General features: G+C 43.9%; 1 protein-coding gene across 5 annotated transcripts in view; it reads right to left on the reverse strand.

Annotated features, from left to right (window-relative positions):
- The window catches only part of STXBP5L (syntaxin binding protein 5L), a 1891501-nt gene that overhangs the window by 735259 nt on the left and 1132690 nt on the right, over positions 1-23552 (reverse strand). For all 5 annotated transcript variants that reach the window (XM_086935625.1, XM_086935622.1, XM_086935624.1 and 2 more), the window contains exon 14: positions 20578-20618. In XM_086935625.1, coding sequence (XP_086791751.1) covers positions 20578-20618 — 41 coding nt within the window. The remainder of the gene's footprint in view (positions 1-20577; positions 20619-23552) is intronic.

Genomic DNA, 23552 nt, shown 5'->3' on the forward strand with positions numbered 1-23552 from the left:
GGACCATATATTATAAGGATACGAGGGGGGCAAGCATAAATAAAGAGGCTGAAGGTTGACTTCTTTTATAAAGTCACAGAACTCCAGGGTGGCTATCAGTATCCGTTTACTGTAGGGTCGGGGATATTTTATTCCTGAGAGCTCCTAACCTACAGCCCGTCAGTAAATCAATGGCTCCTTGCACCCTATGATGAACACAGCAGCGTGGGATGAATATGGACCATGTGCAGCTAAAATACAATCCCGGCTCCGCAGAGTGCAGACGCCGCGTAGGTTCAAGTCTCTGTTCAGGCCTCAAATGCAGTAGTTTAAGCGCCGGGACACTGTAAGGTATTGTACATCCTCTGTTTCTACTATTGTCACTGCTCGTGTCAACTCATGCGTTCTGTAACATCCTGTGTTCCATGATCTGCATCCTCGAGAGAGAGTGTTCTTTCAAACATGTTTATGTTTGAGGTGTGCATCTCTCGAGGATGCAATGTCTGTTATTCTAGTGTTGCACTGAAACTGTATATCTACTGGTCAGTCCAATGCTGTGCTTGCTACTGGCCAGTGGCACTCCCGTGTAATGCTGGAAATGCTGGATTAAACTTCTACTTTGGATTACAACTCACGCCTGAGGTTGATTCTTCTCGACTAGTAACTTCTACTTTACATTTGGCGACAGGATTTGGGAATTTTCGGCATTTTCTGCATTTTTCACTATTTTCTCGGTTCGTTGGTTAACCTAACTAACGATAATTCCGAGAATACATTTGTTCTACTGTGCCTAATTTTAAAAGAAACATGCGTTTCTCACCACTTGTTGGAATTTTTCTTTAATGAGCTTCCTTCGTCGTTTTAAGTATTTTTCCCTGAATCGGTGATTTTCACGAACCCTTCGAGTTCAAATAACGCGAGAGCAGCCTCGGGTGAGGTCATCGCGCAACGGAAGCATTTCCTGAAAGGAAGTGAATGTCATTTTCTTCGTTCAACGGAAGCGTTTCATTTCTGAGCCTGATTTATTGAAGGAGACACCGCTTTGGTTTCCTTTCCCTTTATTAACCTTGTGCAAGTGCCGAGCTCTTAAAGGAAACTCCAGGAAAATGGTATGTGCATTTTATTGTCAGTTCTCGAAGTAACTGTAATTCATTAGCACATTGGGAATCTCACTTTCTTTTCTAGACTGATATTTTATGATTTGAAAAATCTTCAAAAATTACACACTTTGTGAATATTTGAACATTATTCACATCTTCTACAACTATTTATTTAAACATGGAAAATAATCAACAAGTGATTATATTAAATACATTTTTACCTATTAACGGCAAACCAGTTGAACCTTGGAAAATATGGTTCAAAAGTTTTGAAAATTACTTGATAGCAATTGATGCTGAAGAATATTCTGCAAAAAGGAAATTAGCCATTCTATACAGCCATTTGGGAAGGGCTGGTAGAGAAATTTTTGATAATTTACCCACGGCCATCCCTCCTCCGGGCAGAGGTGATGGATGGAATGTTTACAGGGATGCAGTTCATAGACTGAATATCACATTTTTGGTTCAACCAAGCGTTATTTTGGAACGCTATAATTTTAGGAAAAGAAAACAAAATATGGAGGAAAGTGTTGAAGACTTTATTTCTGTTTTAAGGAACATGTCAGCTGAGTGCAACTTCGGAACTGACTTAGACATTTACATCAGAGATCAGTTCGTTTATGGTTGCTGCCATAAAAAAATTCAAGAGAGGATTTTGAGTTGCAGAGATCCTACTTTGGCGGAGGTCATTGACATGGCTAAAAGCATTGAGAGGAGCATAGTTTCATCGAAAAGTATTTTTTCTGAAAACTCTGTCCCTATTAATCTTGTTCAAAATGACTTATCAGTTAATGCGTTAACAGTTAGAAATAAGTTTAGTAAACCTCAACAGCCTCGCTCTAATACATTTTGTTTCAGATGCGGATCGAAAACACATCTTAGTAATAGCCCAATATGTAATGCTCTGGGTAAGAAATGCACAAACTGCCATAAAATTGGTCATTTTAATAGTGTTTGCAAATCAAAACGTACTGTACATGTTAGAGCTGTTGATACTCATGACCCCTATCAATCTGATAGCGTATCAGGTTTTGATGTTGTCCAATTAGGGTCTGACATGCAACATTTAAACATCAATACTATTGAATTGCCCACTATGTCCAACGAACGTAAAGAAATTTTGGCTGTTGATTCATTTGGTAAGTTAATAGATGATGAACGTGTTCCTGATCCTACTTGTCAAGTGTTTATTGGTGAACACTCATTTGACATGATGCCTGATTCTGGTGCACCAGTCACAATTGTTTCAGATTTTATTTTTGATAAGTTCTGGGCTCATTCAACCTCTTTATGTAAAGTTGACATTATTCCTATAGCATATGGAGAAAAGAGCATTGATATGCTTGGTTTCTTCATGTCTGAGGTAACATCTTTAGGTAGGAAAACGTTCACTAAAGTCTATGTAGCCATTAAGGGAAAAAGCATAGTTGGTTGGCAAGATTTAGCCAAAAATGGGCTTAAAACTTGTCCCTGGCTCTAAAAATCCAGTTCAATTGAATGATGTTGAAATTGCTTTGGTAGATGGAATTGATGAGTCTTTTATTAATGAAATTTTGAAACAATTCCCAGAAGTGTTCAATTCAAATGTGGGTAAAGTTAAAAAATTTGAACATCAAGTTGAAACCTGGTGCCATTCCAGTTGTACACAAACTTAGAGCAATTCCCCTTAGTGTTAGGGATGATTTAAAGAAATTATTAGATAACATGGTGGTTGACAAAATCATTGAGCCTACAAATTCATCGCAATGGGTCAGTCCAATTGTTATTGTTCGCAAAAAGGATTCCAGTATCCGTTTGTGTGCAGACCTTCGGTCCTTAAACAAAAATATATTGATTGATTGTCATCCTATTCCCAAGATTCAGGATCTCCTTGTTGGTATTGATGGATGTACGTTTTTCACGCTTTTAGACTTGCGAAGTGCTTATCATCAAATCCCTTTATCTTCAAAGTCTACTGACTTAACCACATTTATCACACCGTTTGGTGCTTATAAGTATTTAAGATTGCCTTTTGGCCTAGCCTCAGCCGCTAGCGTTTTTCAAAAGTTCATGGACTCTGTGTTAGGTAAAATCAAAAATGTTCAGGCATACCAGGACGATGTCCTTATTTTTTCTAAAAATATTGAGGACCATGTTAGCACATTAAAGGAAGTACTGTTATGTTTCAAGAATGTTGGCATCACCTTGGGAAGAGATAAATGTACATTTTTAAAATCAGAGGTTGATTACCTAGGTCACTGCATTAGTTCAAAGGGCATAAAACCTAAGTTCTCTCTCACTAAGGCCATTTCAGATGTTCCTATTCCTGGTAACAAGGATTCGTTGAGGTCGTTTCTTGGCATGACAGAGTATTACTCTAGATTTGTGTCTAGTTATTCACAGATTGTTCAACCCCTACGGGATTTACTTAAGAAGAATGTTAAGTTTGAATGGTCTGATAGTGTTAACAAGTCATTTCTCACTGTTAAAGAAGCGATCTTAAATTCTCCAGCATTGTCATCTTTTAGCCCAGGAATTATGTGCACGATTTCGGTTGATGCTAGCCAGTTAGGTCTTGGTGCAGTCCTATGTCAGCATACAGGTTCTCTTGAACGTACAGTAGGGTTTGCCTCAAGGTCTTTGTCCACAGCAGAGAGAAATTATTCAACAATTGAGAGGGAAGCATTGGCTTGTTCGTGGGCTGTAGAGAAGTTTAAAAGTTTTATTTGGGGCACATACTTTGTGTTGCTAAGTGACCACAAACCCTTACTCAATTTATTTGATTGGTAATGGTACTGGGAAGGCCTCAGCACGTTTGGTGCGTTTACTTTCTAGGTTACACGAATTTAATTTTACAATTCGCCATGTGTCTGGTGGTCTCAATGTTAGAGCGGATTGTCTCTCAAGACTCCACTTCAGGAAGACTATGTGGAGACAAAATTTAATGATGTGGAATGCGTAGTAGCATCTATCTCTGATTCAAGCGAAGTTTTTCCATTTTTAACTCAAGAACTGTGGTTCAAGGCTTACGGTGACGATAAAGTTTTACAAGCTGTTGAGAATATGATTGTTAATGGTTGGCCAAGGGAACGTTCTTTACCTTCTTCCATGAAATCATTTGCTCAGGTTTCTGAGGAACTTTCGATTGTAAATGGGATTTTGATGCGTGGAGATCAATGCATTCCACCTTGTTCTATACGTACGAAATTGGTGGAATGTGCGCATCAAAGCCATTTGGGCATTGGAGGCACTTCCAGAAAACTAAAAGAGTTTTTCTGGTGGCCCGCATTAGATAAGGATGTCGCTTTATTTATAGATAGATGTGATTCTTGTCTGTTATCCGATAAACATTGGAGAGTCAATAAGTTGCCTCTTCATCCTGTTTCTATTCCAGATGAGGCATGGTCTAAAGTTGCGTTGGATTTTTCTGGTCCGTTCAATTTATTGCCGGCCAGTGATCGCTTTTTAATAGCTTTAATTGATTACCACTCTAAGTGGGCGGACATAGATTTTTGTGACTCCACATCTTCTTCTTCTGTCATCAAATTTTTGGAAAGAGTTTTTCATGTAGAAGGCTATCCTAAAGAAATTGTTACAGACAATGGTTCGCATTTTTGTTCCTTGGCTATGCAAGATTACTTTAAAGCACATGACATTAAACATTTGAGAGTAGCAGTCTACTCCCCTGCTGCTAATGGTCTTATTGAGAGATTTAATAGGTTTCTAAAGGAGGGTGTACAAACAGCTCTTGCTAGTAATTTCCCAGTTAAAGAATTTTTGAGAAAGAAAATTTGGTCCTACCTAATCACACCACAGGCTACTACTGGTATTTCCCCGTTCAGACTGTTGAAGAAAAGAAATCCGAATGGGGTTATTTGTCCAAATTGGTTGAGGGAGTTAAGGAAGGACAATTCTTCTTGTATTTCTTGTCATGATAAAAGCGTTTTGAAGCAGAATGTTATGAAAAAGCAGGCTCTACAAAAGAAGTATTTTGATGCTTCTTCTCATGTTGTTGTTGAAGACTTTCAAGTGGGTGATTGGGTTTTGTTTAGGAACCCTAAGAAATGTCTTAAAGGTATGTCGAAATTTTCTGCTCCTTGTCAAATTGTCAAAACTTCTAAAGGTTCAGTTTTTCTGGAGGAAAAGGGATGGTGGAGTAAAAGAGCTCTTGTTAAAGTTTCTAACGATCAAGCCAAAAGAATTCGTGTGTATAAAACTGACTCCAGCGATGTTGAATGTTCACATTTTCCTTTAGGTACCCCCTCTGATTTTCGTCATAGCAATGCTTGTTCTTCTGTTACTCCTGCCACCTCTCCTGCAGGTATGGTTTTGCAGACTTCTCCAATTCCCTCACAAACATCTTCTATGTTAAGTGCAAGGTATGAATCTGTTAGACCAAATCGTAATTGTTCCTTTCCTTCTAGGTTCAAGGATTTTTATATGTCATAGTTCATTTGTTCTTTTAATTTTTATTCTCCTTTATAAAAAGGGAGATGATGTAAGGTATTGTACATCCTCTGTTTCTACTATTGTCACTGCTCGTGTCAACTCATGCGTTCTGTAACATCCTGTGTTCCATGATCTGCATCCTCGAAAGAGAGTGTTCTTTCAAACATGTTTATGTTTGAGGTGTGCATCTCTCGAGGATGCAATGTCTGTTATTCTAGTGTTGCACTGAAACTGTATATCTACTGGTCAGTCTAATGCTGTGCTTGCTACTGGCCAGTGGCACTCCCGTGTAATGCTGGAAATGCTGGATTAAACTTCTACTTTGGATTACAACTCACGCCTGAGGTTGATTCTTCTCGACTAGTAACTTCTACTTTACAGACACTCCTGGAGTAGCTGTGCACTATATAAATAACTTTCATTCATTCATTCATTCAACAGTACATGTTGTAAGGTGTGAACAGAATGTAAATGTAGCCCAGAAAAGAAGAGAAACAGCTGCGGTTTTCCTTAACGAGCCTTGGGGTTAAAAGATGACGCTGCTGACTATTGCTGTTTTCTTGTAGCCACAGTGTTAAGGCACTCGTTGTATTTATACTTGTAGGAGTCTGCCTCATGAGGCTCGCGGCGCGATGCATTGCTTTGCACGACATGTGTCATGAGGATTCAAAAAGCAGAACGCGGGGACGAGTGACAGTTGAGGTGCTGCCGGCAGCTCCCGCCCGATGCTCCTGATACCAGGGGCGCAACTAGGTCTTAATTTCGGGGGGGGGCTAACATGGCAGATGAAGGGGCGTGGCTAATGTAAATCAATGGGGCAGAGCTAAAATGGCAGATAATCAGGATCGGTTAATGCTCAGGTCAAGCTGAGAAAAAAATGTGGTGAATTCTGCATTTGAAACTGGACAACAATTAAAGCACACATTTTTGTTAGTTTGATGCATTGCCCCCCAAAACCCATACTCACCCTGAATCTTAAAATTACCCCTGGCACACCAAAACACATACCCACGCTGAACCCTAAAATTAACCCCCTCACACCCTAAAACCCATACCCGCCCTGAAATCTATAATTACCCCTGGCACCCCAAAACCCATACCCATCCTATCCCTAAAATTATCCCTCCCCGGCACCCCAAAACCCATACCCACCCCACACCCTAAAATTACCCCCTGGCACCCCAAAACCCAATACCACCCTGAACCCTAAAATCACCCCCCTGGAGCCCCAAAACCCATACCCGCCCTGAACCTTAAATTACCCCTGGCACCCCATAAACCATACCCAGGCTGAACCATAAATTCCCCCTTGCCCCCCAAAACCCAAACCCACCCTGAACCTTAAAATTACCCCAGGCACCCCAAAACCCATACCCATGCTGAACCATAAATTCCCATCTGGCACCCCATAACCCATACCCACCATGACCCCTAAAATAGCCCCCTGACATCCCAAAACCCACACCTGCCCTAAACCCTAAAATTACCCCTGGCACTATAAAACACATACCCACGCTGAACCCTAAAATTAATCCCATGGCACCCCAAAACCCACACCCACCCTGTACCTTAAAATTACCCCTGGCACCCCAAAACCCATACCCATGCTGAACCATAAATTCCCCCGGCATCCAATAACCCATACCCACCCTGAACCATAAATTCCCCCCTGGCACCCCATAACCCATACCCACCCTGAACCCTAAAATTGCCCCCTGACACCCCAAAACCCACACCTGCCAACCCTAATATTACCCCTGGCACACAAAAACACATACCCACGCTGAACCCTAAAATGTCCCCTGGCACCCCAAAACCCATACCTACCCTAAAATTGCCCCCCTGGAACCCCAAAACCCATACCCGCTCAGAACCCTAAAGTTACCCCCTGGCACCCCAATCCGTAACCCACCCTGAACCATAAAATTACTCACTGGCACCCTAAAACCCACACCCACCCTGAACTCTAAAATTACCCACTAGCACCCCAAAAATAATTAACACTACAAACTTACACTACATTTGCATATTTGGAGGGGACTGTCCTCTTTGACGTTTCTATGTATGTAAGTCAAGAACAACATTCACAGTAACCTAGATATGCAGGCAGTAGGTAATGCTGTGCTGAAAAATGCATTAAAGTTACTGGAACTTACACAAAAAACTGCTGCCTGCTCTTCTGATACTATACTGGGGAGTCTGGCTGATCAGCAGCACTGTGTCCTGGCATCCAGCCCCTCCCGAAGGTCTCACTGTGTAGATCAATGTGGGTCAAATGCACAGACAGCAGGGGGAAAGGGATGGCCAGTGCAGGTGAAGCTTTTCCTTTGTAAATTAATTCCTGCTGGCGTCATAGCCCAGGGTTTGCTGTCTGTGCACTTGTATGGAATGCACATCTATACAAGTGCACAGACAGCACACCCTGGGCTAAGATGCCAGCAGAAATTCCTTAACAAAGGAAAAGCATCACCTTAACTGGCCATGCCTTCCCCCTGCTGTGCACATCTTCACACCCCATGCTCACAACCCATCAAGTGCTTAGGTGAAATCCCTGCCTTCAGGCAAGGATTTCACCTCTGCGCCACTCTAAAGGAAAACAAGAGGTCAGAGCAGGGGGGTTCACTCGCTAAAACTGTTCAGAGGCTCGCTGTCTGACTCTGGCTGCTGGGCCTCTCAGAAATCATTAAAACAATCACATTCTCGGATCGGATGCGCAGCCTTCTTGCACCATTTCAGTGCGTGTCATCTTAGCCCGGGCAGAGGAGGCGACGGGGGGGGGCTGAAGCCCGGTGAGCCCAATGGGTATTGCGCGCCTGCCTGATACTCATAACAAATACGACTTACTTACGCGTCCTGGATCAGCAGACTCATTACAGCACTGTTATTGCTGCAGTGGAGTCAATGACCACAATGCACTTTCAAACCAAGATGGGTAGCAGACCTGCCAACTTTAACAAAAATCTCATTGTGTGAAGAGGGGGTGGGGCCTAGGTGCAGAGCAGTACCTAAGAGGCACCGATGCCACCCACCTCGCCAGAATTCTTGCTGAGGCTGGTGCCTGGGTCCCGGGGCGCTGTCACGCCCCTAAATGGAAATGGACAGTTCAAAGCCTCCGAAAACGAGCTGGAAATCCACTATTTACAGTAGTTTTCACTGGTTTTGCCTGTCACCATGTAATACTGTGTGATGGAAGCCAGGCGCGCATGGCCCATTGGGCTCACAGGGCTTCAGCCCCCAGCCCCGTTGTGTGTCAGCCCGGGCTAAGACAGCTTCCTGGGCTGGCGATCGTCTCAATACAGCCGCACCTGAGTACTTCACAGGTTTTTAAAAGACCCTTTACATGTTAACGAGGCTTTGTTGTGTTTTCACCCCTTCTTAGAGCCCCTGCATCTACACTATGCATATTGCTAAAAGAGTCAGCCCCCCCCGAAATTTTCAGTAGCCCCCCACCCCCGAAATTTGTCTCTAGTTGCGCCCCTGACGGGAGCCGATATCGTGTGTCACACGGTGGCGCCGTGTGAGTTGGCAGGTCTGCGGTAGAGAAGTGGCTGGAGCATGCGCAGCGGATTACCCATACCTTCTTATATTTATAGACCCTGAAAAGACGGGATCGCATTTTTGATTTGGAATCCTGTAAACTGTACGAGAAATAAGACAGACATGCTAAAAAGGCTGATATGAAACGCTAGCATTACCCATAATACACGTTTACTGCATCTCCATGTTATCTCTGCTCTTCTCCTGGGCCCAGTTTTTAATATTTGCCACAGTATAAGCCCTGCTTAGTGTCTGCGGGCCCCAGATATACGCACATCACAAAATCAGCCTGGGGAGGATGAAAAGCGACAGCGCGTGGGGTTTATCAGGGCGCTCGGCGAGGCGCCCCAGGCCTTTGAGCGTTCACAGCCCTCGCCTATCACTGGAATGGGAAGCCGGCGCGGTGCATACATCCAGGGCACGCGTCTCTGTGACTTGCACTCTGATGGATGAACCCCATTTCAAAGTTTTCACTTTGAGAACCGAGATGTTCCCTCTCACTATAAAAAAGCACTTTGTTTCCATAGCATTTTGGGCGCTTTGATGACCCTGTATGGACATTCTTCAAGGTGACGGCAAAACACAGCCCGCTCGCCATCCAGAGGAGAATAGAGGTCAAAAGCGAGGGACCAGGACAATCTTTACAAAAAAAAAACAATGTGTTAAAAATAAAGCGATGGGACGGGAAGTATCATGGGGGTGGTAAGGCAGCAACAACAATGGAGAGCGGGCAAGGGAAATTAACACGAGGAAGGAGAGAGGGCCCACCAGACGGAGCAGAGGGAGGCGCGGGAGGAAGAAATAGTGCCAGAATCACATGGGGAGCAGCAAACGGACACAGATTAGGTTGAATCAGTCTGTGCTTGGTCCCTGCTCCACTGAAAGAATAGGAAGTGACTCTGCCCTGTGTTTGCCAATTAAGGAGGCTGCAAAGAAGGAGGACACTGGAGCCAACAAATAGTAAGCAATGGGCGGGTCCAAGCCATTCATGTAAACAATAGTGTCTCACGAGCGAGACGAATGCGCTAACGCATGCACTCACAGGCTCGACCCAACAAATATCCTGCTGCAGCCTGTACCCACACGCTAATGCACAGCCTTTGCAACGTGGTGCAGAGGTGTGTGTGAGCTGCCAGCATAGGAGCCATACCGGACGCATACCCTTCCAGTATAAAATCCTATCCCTACACAAACTCAGGAACATTTCATTGTATATGCGCTGCGAAGTGCAGGGGGCATGCACTGTGCGCAATGTTTGCAGAAATGAAAAAATGTCTCCATGTCTGTGCCTGCTTCAACGAGGTGTCAGTTTTTGACGTCAGCCCAGTCTGGCTATCTGCAGTAGGATTTGTTTCAAACTAAAGAACACACTAGGGGTGTCTGCTGTAATCCCTCCAAGTAATGCACTCTTGAAGCAAAGTGGTGCAAAGTACTATTTGCACTCAGAAAAAGGCACCTCTCCAGCAGAAAATTACTTTTAGGATGGAACGTAAATGCCCTTGCAGGAGTTTGCACTGCTTTGCAGCACTTTGCACACCTTTTCCCCAGCGCAAACCTTAGTAAATGTGCTCCTAGGTGTCTGTTAAGCATATTCGGCTGTGAAATCGAAAAACAGAAGCTGTTTTTATAAGCAACATTGAAATAGCATCAATTTGTAGTGATAGAGAGCTTATTGCTCTTTAAATTGTATGGGTGCATTATGCTCATGGTTTAAAGGTGCTCACATATATTTTATCATTTGTAGTGTTTTCTGCTTATTAAGATGCATTTATTCACACTATATAAGTATTGAAATGTAGTGTAGACCTTCAAGCAGCAGGATTTTATATGTATTAGAGACAATTATAATTCCTGTATGCATAATGTGCAGGATGACATTATAATCATGTAATGTAACTGTGTGTCGTTTAAGTTGCCTGCACTGTAGGCCTAGAACTGCATGTTGTTGATGGTTTCGAAACTCCTTGGTTGCTCAAGAAATAATTAATTAAATCCTTTTTTGTATGCAAAAACAGCATGTTCTCATCCTACTGCCGGTGCAGGAATTCAACCTTGTTATTCTTAGCTTTAAGGAGATACCCGGAATGTCTTTGAAGAAGACTGAAAGGTGAAAAGGGACGATGCCTTGCGTGCCTGGCCTAGCTGAAACCCAAGGCCACTGGAAGACAAGAAGAACTCATTTAAAGCTTCCATGGAAATCTACTGAAATTATTGCAACCTGAACACTTCATCATGTGATGGATTTTGGGGGGGGGTTGAACTTTGTCTTTTTGTATGATGCGCAGGGATACAGTAGGGAGATTTCTACATTTTTCGGAGGATAAGGAGCATCTTAGAGCGAGCTCCATAGCCTTAAGTTATCTGACCCATTTGACGTGAGTACTTCTTAGGACGTCATCATGTGCTGACACCTTTGGGGTATGATGCAAGGGAGATAGGCAGGACCCTCATTGAGAGCAGTGTAGGGAACGATACCTTTTGTTTTTCTTCTCAGTGAAGAGAGAATTTGATTCTGCTTCCATTCTGTGTTGTATTTTAATTTTGGAGTTCATTACATTATCCCTTTTATGCCGAATGAACTATCTTCGTAGATTTGGCTCTGTATTGATTTTCATGTATCTATGTTCTCTGATATTAAGGTGTGAATATATTCAATTATTTTTGTCTTATAATAAAATCCATAAACTGGAAGTCAGAGTCAGTGGTCTTTTAAGCATGACTACATTGGAAGAGTAATCTTGAATTGCTTACTCCCCTCAACCACTTTCAGCAGGCAAATAAAAGACCATCAGTGCTGAATTTAGTAGGGAAGGCAAGGACTAAATCTAGCGTATTCAAACGTGTCACTTTATTTGTCGATAGTGGAGACAGGTAGTCACTCGTGAGGTGGGCCACGGCGCAAAAGAGCGGCAGTTATGCTTCTTTAGTTTGCGTGCGTGCACTGCTCACATTGCGCCTGTGCCGCACGTCAATTGGTGCCTCATGCATCATGCTGCAGCGACTGGACCGAAGAGCGGCTGCAGAGTCCTCATCACAGAGAGACTGCACAGACAATCTTCATTACAAAGAGACTGCCGATGACTCGTCATGGCCGTGGCTCACTCAGGTCTGTATTATTTTTTGAAAATATCTTTTAAATATACAGCCTGACTGAGCCTGTAGAAGCTCTGCTTATTGGCTGCTCGCGTCAGGCTGGTGCCGCGGCAAGCTGAGCTCTGCCATTTAAACAGCACTGGAGACTTGAAAATAGAATGTATTTTACAGCCCTGACTGAGCCTGTACAGCTCACCGTTCTCGGTCTCCTAAAGCTCGTAAGGAAGTCTACAATGTCATGTTTTAAAGCTGAAAACCCATATGTAAATGGTATTGATAATGGTTTTGCATCAGAGGGGGCACAGTGGAAAGAGTCACATTAGAGCCGACATGTTAAAGCCCTGTATGATCATGTGAGGTGGAGTCACACTGGAGTCGACATGTTAAAGCCCTGTATGATCATGTGAGGTGGAGTCACACAGGAGCCGACATGTTAAAGCCCTGTATGATCATGTGAGGTGGAGTCACACTGGAGCCGACATGTGTGTTAAAGCCCTGTATGATCATGTGAGGTGGAGTCATACTGGAGCTGACAGGTTAAAGCCCTGTATGATCATGTGAGGTGGAGTCACACTGGAGCCGACATGTTAAAGCCCTGTATGATCATGTGAGGTGGAGTCACACAGGAGCCGACATGTTAATGCCCTGTATGATCATGTGAGGTGGAGTCACACTGGAGCCGACATGTATGTTAAAGCCCTGTATGATCATGTGAGGTGGAGTCACACTGGAGCCGACAGGTTAAAGCCCTGTATGATCATGTGAGGTGGAGTCACACTGGAGCGGACATGTTAAAGCCCTGTATGATCATGTGAGGTTGAGTCACACTGGAGCCGACATGTTAAAGCCCTGTATGATCATGTGAAGTGGAGTCACACTGGAGCCGACATGTTAAAGCCCTGCATGATCATGTGAGGTGAAGTCACACTAGAGCCGACATGTTAAAGCCCTGTATGATCATGTCAGGTGGAGTCACACTGGAGCCGACAGGTTAAAGCCCTGTATGATCATGTGAGGTGGAGTCACACTGGAGCGGACATGTTAAAGCCCTGTATGATCATGTGAGGTTGAGTCACACTGGAGCCGACATGTTAAAGCCCTATATGATCATGTGAGGTGGAGTCACACTGGAACCGACATGTTAAAGCCCTGTATGATCATGTGAGGTGGAGTCACACTGGAGCCGACAGGTTAAAGCCCTGTATGATCATGTGAGGTGGAGTCACACTGGAACCGACATGTTAAAGCCCTGTATGATCATGTGAGGTGGAGTCACACTGGAGCCGACAGGTTAAAGCCCTGTATGATCATGTGAGGTGGAGTCACACTGGAGCCGACAGGTTAAAGCCCTATATGATCATGTGAGGTGGAGTCACACTGGAACCGACATGTTAAAGCCCTGTATGATCATGTGAGGTGGAGTCACACTGGAGCCGACAGGTTAAAGCCCTGTATGATCATGTGAGGTGGAGTCACACTGGAGCTGACGTGTTAAAGCCCTGTATTATCATGTGAGGTGGAGTCACACTGGAACCGACATGTTAAAGCCCTGTATGATCCTGTGAGGTGTAGCCCGGTGTGCCTCGGTTCTGCCCCAGGTCTCTGTTGTCAGCACGTCTTTCTCAATTCTTGTTATATTTCATGCTCAGCTGTGTTTGGATTTGGGCCCCGCCTCTACTAGGATGTCACTTATGGCCATAGATGTTAGTTGCCCCTCGGTCCAAGCGATGCCGTCTCTCAAAAGTTGTGTGGGCTGACTTTTTTGGGCGGCCCTACCAATTTTAGTTCTATTTCACTGACAACCAGAGTTATGTTTTTTCTTAATTTCATTATATTTTCAGGTGCGCTGGTTTCTAAAATGTATTCCCGATAGATGTTTTGTCAGGCTAAGCATAGGCCCTCTGCGAACTTCCTCATGGTGGGTCTGAATTCTGATGAATAATGGTGCTGTTAATGTGTTCTGCAGTAGGGTCATCTTAGAAAGAGATTGTAGGTCAGTGACCTTCCATTACAGGGGTACTGCTTTAGTTTCAGGAGATTTTAGAGCTTCCTATTGCTCAAACGTTTGTCATTTCTGCTATTTAGCTCTTTTCAAAGCACTTCATTGCCCGGTTTTCCTTGTGAGAAAGTGTTGCTCTAAGTGTCATAAATGTGGCACTTATTGCAGTTTCTTATTGCTCAAATGGGTGTAATATGTATATGTTCCCTTTGTCATTGCTTGATTTTTCTCGTGAGAAAGTGTCACTCATTGTGGTTGAATGTCACTCATAATTAGACTGAAATTATGAAAATGTCACACATAAGCAATCTAAAACCTTGGCAGCTATGGCAAGTGTTTATGTCCTCGCACTTTACCAGGGGGCCTCTTAGAAGGCGAGGGCCCGGGCAATTACCCATGTGGCCCCAACATGTCTCTGGACAGCAAGGTACAGACATTGGCAGAATGACAGCGCTCCCAGGTTTCCCAGGTCCACGCGTGTCTAGCTCGTCCAGACCACGTATTGTGCTTTGCATTCTCAGACTAAAAGCCCTGATCTTATGAAGGACCACAAGCCGCCCGAAACCGTATCCAAAACCTGGACTGGACGAGCCATGCCAGGACTTGGGGAATCGGTCCTGCCTCGGCTCCATCCTTAGGTAGCCTCCATGAAGCCTGCTGCCAGATGATGAATCCTGACAAGTGTGGGCTAAAGGGCTGCAGAGCCACATGTAGAATGCATGGGTGAATGATGGAAAGTAAGAGAGAGTAAATATATATGCGTGTGTGTGGCATTTGTATAGCGCTAACATAGCAAAAGGCAGCAGTGCTCTGTAGAGAGTTAAGGGCAAGGATACGCCGTCCAGTGATTGGCGCCAGATCTGGTTTGGGGACTCCTACTGCATCATGATGTGGTATGTTTGAAGAGGTAAGTCCTCAACGGTTTCCTCAGCTGGAGCAGGATTGGGCAATCCTCATAGATGCAGGGGGTCGGTCCAGATCCTTGGTGCATCAATGGAGAAGGCCCGTTGCCTCGTCTTTCACACTTCCGCCTCTCCGGTCTGATGGCGTCCTAGCTGCGGGTCCGCAGAGAACAACCAAAGAGGGCGAGCGTGTCAACCAGGCAGCGAGGACGCTGCTCATGATGGCTTCGTAAATGATGCTCTGGGCTTGAAGATGGTGCGGCCAGCAAAGAGAGCTCGTGGAGAGCCTTCAGGATGGGCGTGACCTGGTCATATTTGCTGTGGCACCTAGGATGCCCTCAAGGGGGAGCCAGCGTGGAGTCTGGGAGGCTATCGACAAGGCGTTCCCATCACCCAGATGGGATGATCCTTCATCTACCATTCATCCATCACCACCCATGCCAAGTGATCCCCAGTGCTGGAGCTTGAACCGCAGCCCGAAGACACACACTGGGATGAATGGGTTCACTTTCTTCAGCAGAGCGGGAAGTGAAGAGGGGTTACAAGAGGGAGTCACGTGATACAAGAGAAAAACATGTGGAGGGCTACACACAGAAGTGAAGGAGAGCATCAGTGGAGAGCAAGAGTGAGGGGGAGGTGAAGGGGATAGATAGAGATGGCATAATAAAAATAACTACTTATTGTAAATCAATTAAGATTGTCATAATTAGCATAACATATATCATAATAGGGATGCCAGAAGAAGAGTTATCTACACAAGTAATAAAATAAAAAAAGAATCTAATTTAGATAAATACAGCCCATTAAACATGAACATGTCTCCGGGCTGCTGAATGGCCATGTCTAAGAATTGTACCATGTGACAAATCAAAAAGTCACCTGTGCCTTGAAAACAGGTTATCTTTGCTTGAGTGGTTGATTGAAAGTTCATGCCATGAAATACGGGATACAGTATAGTTATCATTGTTTAACTTAATGCTGGGCAGCTGCAGAGGAGGAAGTGTTAAAGAGGCAAGAGAGGAGACAATAGTAGTGTAGGGAGAGATGCTATGGGGAACGGAAAGATCAACGGACAGGGAGGCAGAAGGTAGAGAGCGAAGAGTGTTGAAGAGCGAAACGTGGAAGGCATCGAGAGATAAAGACAAAGCAAGAGAGAAAGGGGTTGAGGGTGTTCAGGAAGAATGCAAGAATATAGGGAGAGAAAGGGTAGATGGAAGGAAGGACACAGGGAGAAAGGGTAGATGGTAGGAAGGACACAGGGAGAAAGGGTAGATGGAAGGAAGGACACAGGAAGAAAGGGTAGATGGTAGGAAGGACACAGGGAGAAAGGGTAGATGGAAGGAAGGACCCAGCTACAGTTAGTGCAGCAGGTGCAGTGGCACTGGGGCACTGGAGTGTGAGGGCCTCAATGCATCCAAATGATGGCTGTTTTGAAATACCCAAGTAGGGCTGCATTGGGCCCACTTTCCTTCCTTGCTTTAGGGCAAATGGCATCCTTGCTATGCCACAGGACCTGTATGTCCCTGTGTTCACTTAGGTCTCCAAAAGTAGCTTGAATGAACCCTCACGGCTATCTCCAGGAGGACAGGGTATTGGACGTGTATCAGTTTGCTAAAGGAACAATACACAAGAACTCAAAGTCCAATGAGAGGTATATATCTTATGGGACTTCATATACATAAATGCCCATAATTTGACTCCAAAGGTTTTTGTAGATCTAGAACACAGTAGAACGCAGGACTCAACCCGCGCTGTTGGCCGCAGATAATGTTAATGTAGTAGAAGGATTCGAAGATATCGGCAGTACTTCCAAATACCAGGGCCTGTTCAATGGATTTAAAACGCATGAGAAATGTTACTTTGCAGTGGTATTTTCTCAAACGTTGGAAATGAACACCAAAAAATAGCCCTACCCAAATATTAATTCTAAAAACAAAAAATACTTGGAAAAATGAACACTTCGCACACTGTTTGTTCCCAAAATACACTGAAGTAAGGATAGTGTGAAAGGTGTGAGGGGGTTAAGTGTCTACATAGGGTATAGATGTATGGGTTTAGGGGTTGGGTTAGGAACAGTTGAAAGCATAGGGTCAATGTCTTAGAACATAGGGTTAAGGGGTTGGAGTATGAGGTTGATGTTTAAGGGTACAGGGTTTGGAGTATGGGTTAGGGGTATAGGGCGAAGAGTTAAGGGTTTGGGGTATAGGGATGAGGACTTGCGATATAGGGCTAATTGTGTAGGGTTTAAGGCATCTGCTTAAGATTACAGGTGAGACATTCAGGATACTGTAGCATTGGGGTGTTAATGTTAACTTATAGGGCGTATGTTACATAATTTACAGGTTAAGGGTTTAAGTATAGGTGTCATGAGTAGGGTGTTAAGTTTAAGAGTAGAGGGCATAGTGTACAGACGTTAAGGATATGGGATTAGAGTTGAGAATAAGGGGATTGGGTATAGGGTTAAATGTTCTAGATATAGGTTTCAGTTTATGTTGTATGCTGTTAAGAGTACAGGGTTGAGGTATATGGTTAAGGGCATAGAGGTTTAGTTAAGAGGGTTATGGTAAACGTTACATAGTTAAGGGTAAAGGGATAACTAGTTAGGGTTAATGGTTTGGGTACAGGGTAAAGGGGATGAGGTAAAGGGTTAACCTCTATGATTACATCTTTTTAATGTCAACAGTTAAACTTGGTGGTGATTGCTACAGTCATTTTTCGTTGATTTGTTCAAAATGACACAATTTATAGTGTGACCTTTCACAGTAACACTGTACATAGTTGATTTCCATTGGACACACTACAACTTTGAAGTGATGCAATTAGAAGTGTTAAAAACAAACTGATGCTTTTTCTCAACAATGAACACGGTACAACCTCCTGTAATACGTTTGGCCTGTTATGATGGCGCCAGATGGAAAATGCAGGCGGTTTGATCATTGGCAGCCTCGCAAAGTACAACAAAAAGTAATGAACTCATTGAAAACCCACATCAAACTGGGATTACCTTTCACAGAAATATTTTGGTTCTAGGGAGCAAAAAGAGTGGTTTAAAGTTCCAGAGTGCGGTTCAACAGGCCGGTGAACACTGATGCTCAGTGACAAAGGACCATTGGAAGCAGAGCAACACTAGGCCAACTCCTGCCCCAACTGATCACCAAAAGCATCAGGGTCACAAACCGCTGGCACCTGGTGCTACCACTGGGCTGGTTGCAGTGGAACTTTCCCTCTGGTATGAAACTTTAGGTGCACATAAATCATAAACACAACAGCTAGTCCTGGTCATAACGTTCAGGTGGGAAGGGCGTCAACAGCACCAACTGCAGTAGCAACTGTGGAACCGTCTTTAAGTTTTGCAACATCTACAGAATCATTGGTCTAAACGATTCACCAAACTGTTCCGACATAAGACAACAACACAGGAGCCAAATGACTTGGGGTAAAGGACTGACTCGGGGGTACCGGGCAACATAGATAGGTAGAAAAGGTGCTGAATGGTCAAAGCATGGGGGGATGGCGTCTCACCACACTTGCATCGGTAAGCCTCCTGACGGCCTTTGACCCTCTTGCAAAAGTATTTATTCTACTCTAGCCACGAGAATCAAAGTGTGATGATGCATCGTTTCAAAAGCTAAAGATCAACAACATTTGGAGTCACGTGACTTTTTCCAATCAAGGAAGTATGATTGCAGAATTAGCACATTGTCAAGACAGAAAAGTACAAACAAATAAACGCACAAAGGGGATTGATTCGAGAGTAGCACAACACGCTAATATATTCAAGTAGCACACATTTCCTAAACAAAACAAACTATAAACTAGCAACTTAAATGCTGTCATGCCAGGACATGAAATACATGAATAAACACACTGGTTCCAGTCTAACAAAAGATCTACTTGAAGCCTTATGCCGAAGGTTTGAGGGACAGCCTGTCCAAGCAATGTCAAACCATGAAAGACACATGAAAGCCAAGGGCTGAAGGTGGTTGACGCAGAGCCCACTCTTTTCTTATTGTACAATTGTCAAGAAATGATCCCGCGTAAGCTCTCTGGACCCAGACATTGAAACAAGTGCCTTGCTCCCTGGTCGGCTTTGCAGAACTGTGTACAAGAGCTAATGAGTGTCACTATGGGAGTCTTCTGACGCCGCTGTCAAGAAAGAAAAGATTGTATTTGCGGAATAAGAAGGAGGATCGCCACAAAGGGACCTGTAAACAATGCAGTGCAGTGACATTCTTACATTCTGGAATGAACAGATTGAATTTATGGCATCCCAACACATGCAAGGCTGTGCAATTCTGAATATCACAGGAGAGCCAAGAAATAATTTAAAAATATAATAGAATAAATATCTGGTTGGAGCACTTGGATCTCATTTTTCGTGAAACAAAGGGGAAGTAAGAGATATCTTAACAGCTACATTAATATCTGCAAGAACATTTAAGATTGAATTCAGGTGGAAACGTAACGGCTTGATCTCAGAGTCAGACAATGCTTTAGAAAGCTTATCTACCCACGCCCATGGATACTGATCTAAGATCTGTTCCAGCTGTTAACGAAGCGCATACGCCCAGCAGTAGCTTTGCCAGCAGACGCAGGGAGTCGTTTTGAATCCAGGGCGACTATTACTGTTTTTAGGTCTCGTGACAGAGACCTTTAGCTGGATGTTGACAGATATATTGCTTCCAATACATAACATATGCTTAGAGTGGGTTGTGGATCCGCCGGTTGCTCGTGATTGGTTAGCTCTGTTCTCTACCTCAGGTTTCTGCCCCCGATTCAACGGTTTTCCTCTCTGTTCTTGTTTGTCCCACCCATAGGGATTTTTTGGCCTGACAGTTTCGGAATGGATGGGACAGGGTTCTTCCCCTGCTGACTTTAGCATTCAGCTCTCCATGAGAGTTCATATGCTTCCTTACTCTCTCTAAAACGTGTTCTTCTTTTTCCTTAGGTGCTGTTTCTCCCCTTCCCTCCTTGTGGCTCCCCTTTCTGCTGTCAATTTTTTAATGTAATCTTCATTCTTAACAAGACAGTATCTGCAAAGTGCTACCGAGTTGGTCATTTTTTTCGTTGCCACTGGTGCACACTTTGCTTTTTGTTTTCTTTTTACTTTAATTTACCATTCTAAGATGCCCGTTTGGCATACCTGAACAGTAAATTAAAAATGACTAAATGATTGCCGTGCGTCACTCGCATGCCTTATGATTCACTTGTGTACATGTCTCATGACACACACATGCATGTTTGGGCATCATGAGGCAGGCTTATGCATCAATGACCATCTTAAATTGATTCTTTTTAATCGAAAACCCATTGCAAGATTGCCAGCTACGCGTCCGCATGCATGCAAAGACATCATAACATAAGCGTCTGCTTGTGAATACCACTGTATAAAAAAGCACGAGTAAATCCAGTAGCTTGTCCTTGTAAAGCTGAGACCTATTGGCTTTGCAAATGGTTGTTTATAACAGAGTACAATATGCTCAATATCAGAAAAAACACTTATTACTACAATAATGAAATAAAGAGGCTTTCAACTTACTGGCAGACGCATCCCAGAACTTGATTGACCCATCTGCATGCCTGAAGAACAAAAACTGTAGTTTAAAAAAGAATTTTTAAACACTTGATGATTTAAGTTTACAAAACAAATACCAGGCTATTCCGAACAACCCTCCCCAATTTTCACACCTTCGGCTGTGTGGCAGTCCTGTGAACGTGAGACTTTGAGAAACATTCATGTACAACATACAGTCCTTTCCAAGGCAGAGTCAGGTCTGATGTTAAACATACTGCTTCCTAGAAGGCATCCAGGCTTTATAAATGATGCCACACCACATGCTCACCTCAACAAGGCATCGAGGCATTATAAATGATGCCACACCACATGCTCACCCCAACAAGGCATCCAGGCATTATAAATGATGCCACACCACATGCTCACCTCAACAAGGCATCCAGGCATTATAAATGATGCCACACCACATGCTCACCCCAACAAGGCAACCAGGCATTATAAATGATGCCACACCACATGCTCACCTCAACAAGGCATCCAGGCATTATAAATGATGCCACACCACATGCTCACCCCAACAAGGCATCCAGGCATTATAAATGATGCCACACCACATGCTCACCTCAACAAGGCATCCAGGCATTATAAATGATGCCACACCACATGCTCACCCCAACAAGGCATCCAGGCATTATAAATGATGCCACACCACATGCTCACCTCAACAAGGCATCCAGGCATTATAAATGATGCCACACCACATGCTCACCTCAGCAATGACCTTTACCTCCCCTTAAACGACAGTGTAACAAATGTCATGTAATGTAAGGTGGATTTGTAGAGCGCTGCTTGTGACCCTTGAGGGCATCCAGGGGCCGAGTAGGTGAGTGTAGGCGTGTGGTGAGGGGCCTGAATATGGGCAGCCACAACGGTCCCCAAGAAGACCAGTTGAAAAGCCAGGTCTTCAGCTTCTTGTGGAATTCAAGAAACGAGGAGGAGGCCCTGATGTGTTGGGGGAGGCGTCCCAGGATTTGCTGTCTTGGTCGGAGAATGATTGACCTCCCGTTCTGCTCATCTGGATGTGTGGTGTGTGTGCGAGTGAGAGTGATACTGAGCGAGGTAGTCTGGTGGGTTGGTGAAAGTGAAGCCGTTGATTGAGGTATGCAGGTCTCGTGTTGTGTGTGGTGCTTTCCTATTTAGGGTAACGAATCACCTAACAAGTATAAGCCCAACCTTTTGGGTGGGTTCAAGTCAATCAAGGAAAGCTTTATTCGACGGTTCATAGGACAATCATAAAAGCACATAAGACACACAGTTAAAAATACAAATAGCAAAAAAATTAAAACAGATATTTTTCACAAATTTCAGATAGACTAGCAAACATTATAAATTTAAAACCACCGTCCTCAGTCAATAAAAACCCAGCTATTAACAATCCTCAAATATCATAGTTTTCCTAAGCCGGAGCACTTTCTTCAGATACAAAGCTATCCTCCAGGCAATATGTTCATTCTCCCAAAACTGGAGTCGGATTAATGCTGGGCGGCACTGACTAAAACCTTGACTTTTAAAGAGAGGCAGTATCCAAACTTTCCTTAGTAACACATAAAATTTGCAAAAAAATATTACATGAATTGTGGACTGGGTAGATTGTGAATCACAGGGGCGGGGCAACAAAATTTGTGACCAATCATTCAATTTAGGGATAGACAATAATCTATGGACAGTGCCCAATCTAAATCTAGTTAAAAGCATTCTGTCAAAGCAACTGGGTACAAAAGTCAGGTATGGCTCCATCCCTAAGCACGTAAGTGTTAACTAATGTTGCATCACGCAGCGTTTAGATGTTTCATCTGCTGCTCTTATCTCTCCCAATAATAAAAGACCCTCTGATTTTAAACCCTTTCTAGACTTCGATAACATGGAACTTATACCAGATGTCCTAGATCAATCATGAAGCTCTGCACATACTTGACCCAAGGAATCTGCAGAACCCATTCGAGTCTCAAGGTGTCTAACATGATCTCTCTATTTAACCATACCCTCTGCCAGAGAATTTTTGGCTCAACTTTTTAAGGTCCGATAAGTAAGGAAGACCTAGCTCCTCATGGCAGGCAAAGGAGGGTATACTTCGGGGGACAGACAAAATATATACGCAAAAACGCATTTTCCGAAAGTTGTAGAGGCAGGGTCTTAGCAAAACCCCACACCCCTGCCCCATACATTGCCACAGATGTACATTTTGCCTTATAAATTAGCAGGAGCTCTCCTGGCGTCTTCCTACCCAACTTTTTTGCGAAGGTGGCAAGGGCACTAGTTGTTTTTTAGTAGCTATCGTTTTTATCCATGTATCATTGCAGTTAAATAAGATGCCTAAATATGTGAAGCTTTTTGTTTCACCTATCTTCCTACCCTCCAGGAAGATCTCCCTTACCGTAGCCCTCTGAACCCCTTGGCCACAGCTCATAACAAAGGTTTTAGAAATGTTGATACTTAGGCCCAAGTTCATCATAAAATCATTAAAACTGTCTAAAACCCTTTGAAGCCCATTTTGTGTGCGAGCCATTAAGACTGTGTTGTCCGCATACAGTAACGAGGGATTCGAACGACCGCCAACTTGTGGAAAATCTTGATCCGTCTTAAGCAGCTTGTCTCCCAGTCCAGTGATATATAAATTAAAAAAAAGAAAGGGGCCAGGACACAACCCTGCCTGACCCCCCCTCCTAATGGGAAAAGCATTTTTGCACTCCCCATCCACACCATAACGGACCCTGGCAGAGGCACCGCTATACAGTTGCTGCAGGTAGGCTACAATGTTGAGGTCCACCCCCAAGGCTACAAGGACCTCCCACAGTTTACCATGTCTCACCGAGTCAAAGGCCGCTGTGAGGTCCACAACGGCCAGATATAATCTTCCCTTCTTCGCTCTAGTGTATTTCACAATTATAATTGCTAAGTTTAGACTCTGCTCTGTAGTCCCTAATCCTTCCCGGAAACCA

Source organism: Lissotriton vulgaris, chromosome 8, assembly GCF_964263255.1.
Source record: "Lissotriton vulgaris chromosome 8, aLisVul1.2, whole genome shotgun sequence".
Classification (NCBI taxonomy): domain Eukaryota; kingdom Metazoa; phylum Chordata; class Amphibia; order Caudata; family Salamandridae; genus Lissotriton; species Lissotriton vulgaris.